This window comes from Myotis brandtii, unplaced genomic scaffold (genome assembly GCF_000412655.1).
Source record: "Myotis brandtii unplaced genomic scaffold, ASM41265v1 scaffold165, whole genome shotgun sequence".
Lineage (NCBI taxonomy): Eukaryota > Metazoa > Chordata > Mammalia > Chiroptera > Vespertilionidae > Myotis > Myotis brandtii.
Genome location: NW_005356042.1, coordinates 16,442,560 through 16,443,966, shown reverse-complemented (window position 1 = coordinate 16,443,966; position 1,407 = coordinate 16,442,560). Strand labels below are relative to the sequence as shown.

The following is a 1,407-nucleotide window of genomic DNA, read 5'->3' as shown; positions in this document are numbered from 1 at the left end:
GACCGTCACCAACGACAGGTCGGCGCCCCGCATCTTGTGATGGCGTCCCCCTCCGCCTTCTGGCCCAGCGCGAGGCAGCCGCCCAGCCAGAGAGAGCAGAGCCAGGCCGGCGTTTTTTCCTCTCGAGTCACAAGGCAAAGCCACTTCGGGGAAAGAGACACCCAGCTAGGACTCGGCATTTACACAGACAGCGACTTCTCAGCGGACCTCGCTGCCCTGGAGCTGCGGGCCTGGACCTGGATGTGGGGCCTGTTTTATACTCTCCTTGCCTCCTCTGTCCCTCCACCTCCTCCCCGCAGGCCCTGCCTCCCCATCTCCGTGAGCCCCACGCGGCTCCTCCACCCGTGGCCTGGGCTGGGCTGGCGGTGCCACAGCCGAGCTGACCTGGCCAGCAGTGCCTCGGGCCTTTCCGAACTGAGCCCCTCCCCTCCCCTGCCCTGCCTCTCCATCAGGGAGGCTGTAGGGGCCAGGTGCCCAAGTAGCTAAGGTAGCAGATGTGACTGAAAAGGTGAGCTGAGTGGCTGGTGGTCTCAGGGGCAAGTGAAGTTGGGGGGCCAGCGGCTAGGGCCCAAGTCTCCGGGAGGAAATGCAGGGAGCCCGCCTGGAGGGGCTGCGGGGGGTCTGGGGGGCAGGGAAGGGGTCAGAGGCTCTGGGCGATGGGGCCAGCCCCGTCCTGGATGGGGCACGTCAGGACTAATGCGGGTGGCACTGTGCTCACAGCTGCGGGTACCTTTGGGGGTGACTTTGTGAGTATAATAAAGTGGAGCTGACTGGACAAGGACTGTGTGTGGGGACAGGGTGGACGATACAGGGTGTGTCCAAGAGTGCCTGAGGGACGGGCCAGTGGCCTGGGGCCGTGGCAGGAGGAGGACCGATCGGCTCCCCCAAAGCTGAGAGAGCGCTGTTCTCTCCAACCTGGAGCCCAGTCGGGCGTCCGCTGGTCGGGAGTGGGGTCCTCTGGCCGGGCCGGGGGACGTCCGGGAAGATTGGCTTTGACTCTCTGTTGCCAGAGGAGACGCCAGCCCAGGACGCATCCCTCACCCTCCATGCACCAAGTTGTGCCAACTCCAAGGCAAACGCAGGTGCCTCCAGCAGGAGGGCTCCGAGGCCTGCAGAGCTGGGCGTGGTGCAGGGCCTCCGGGGTAGGTCAGCGTTACCTGGTCCGGAGGGACGGGCTGGTCGGAGTCTCCCAGCCTGAGGTCTTGGCGGTTCTGTGCTGGGATCCAGGTGGGGCAGGGAACCAAGGGCACCTCCGAGTGGACGGAGCCCCGGCTCCGGGGACGATGGAGAAGGTACCTGTAAGTCGCTAGGTCAGCACAAGCTTGCTGAGGGCCCGGCCAACCCCAGGGCCCAGGCTCGGGCCCCTGAAGGGCCCGGGTGAAGGGGGCCCGAGGACCGGAGAGCAGG

The 1,407-nt window shown here is 66.3% G+C and overlaps 1 protein-coding gene across 1 annotated transcript in view; it reads left to right on the top strand.

Moving 5' to 3' along the window:
• Positions 1-322, top strand: part of MTSS1L (metastasis suppressor 1-like) — a 13,911-nt gene extending 13,589 nt beyond the window's left edge. Inside the window, exon 15 of the mRNA XM_005862717.1 lies at positions 300-322. Coding sequence (XP_005862779.1) covers positions 300-322 — 23 coding nt within the window. The remainder of the gene's footprint in view (positions 1-299) is intronic.
• Positions 323-1,407: the final 1,085 nt, after the last annotated feature.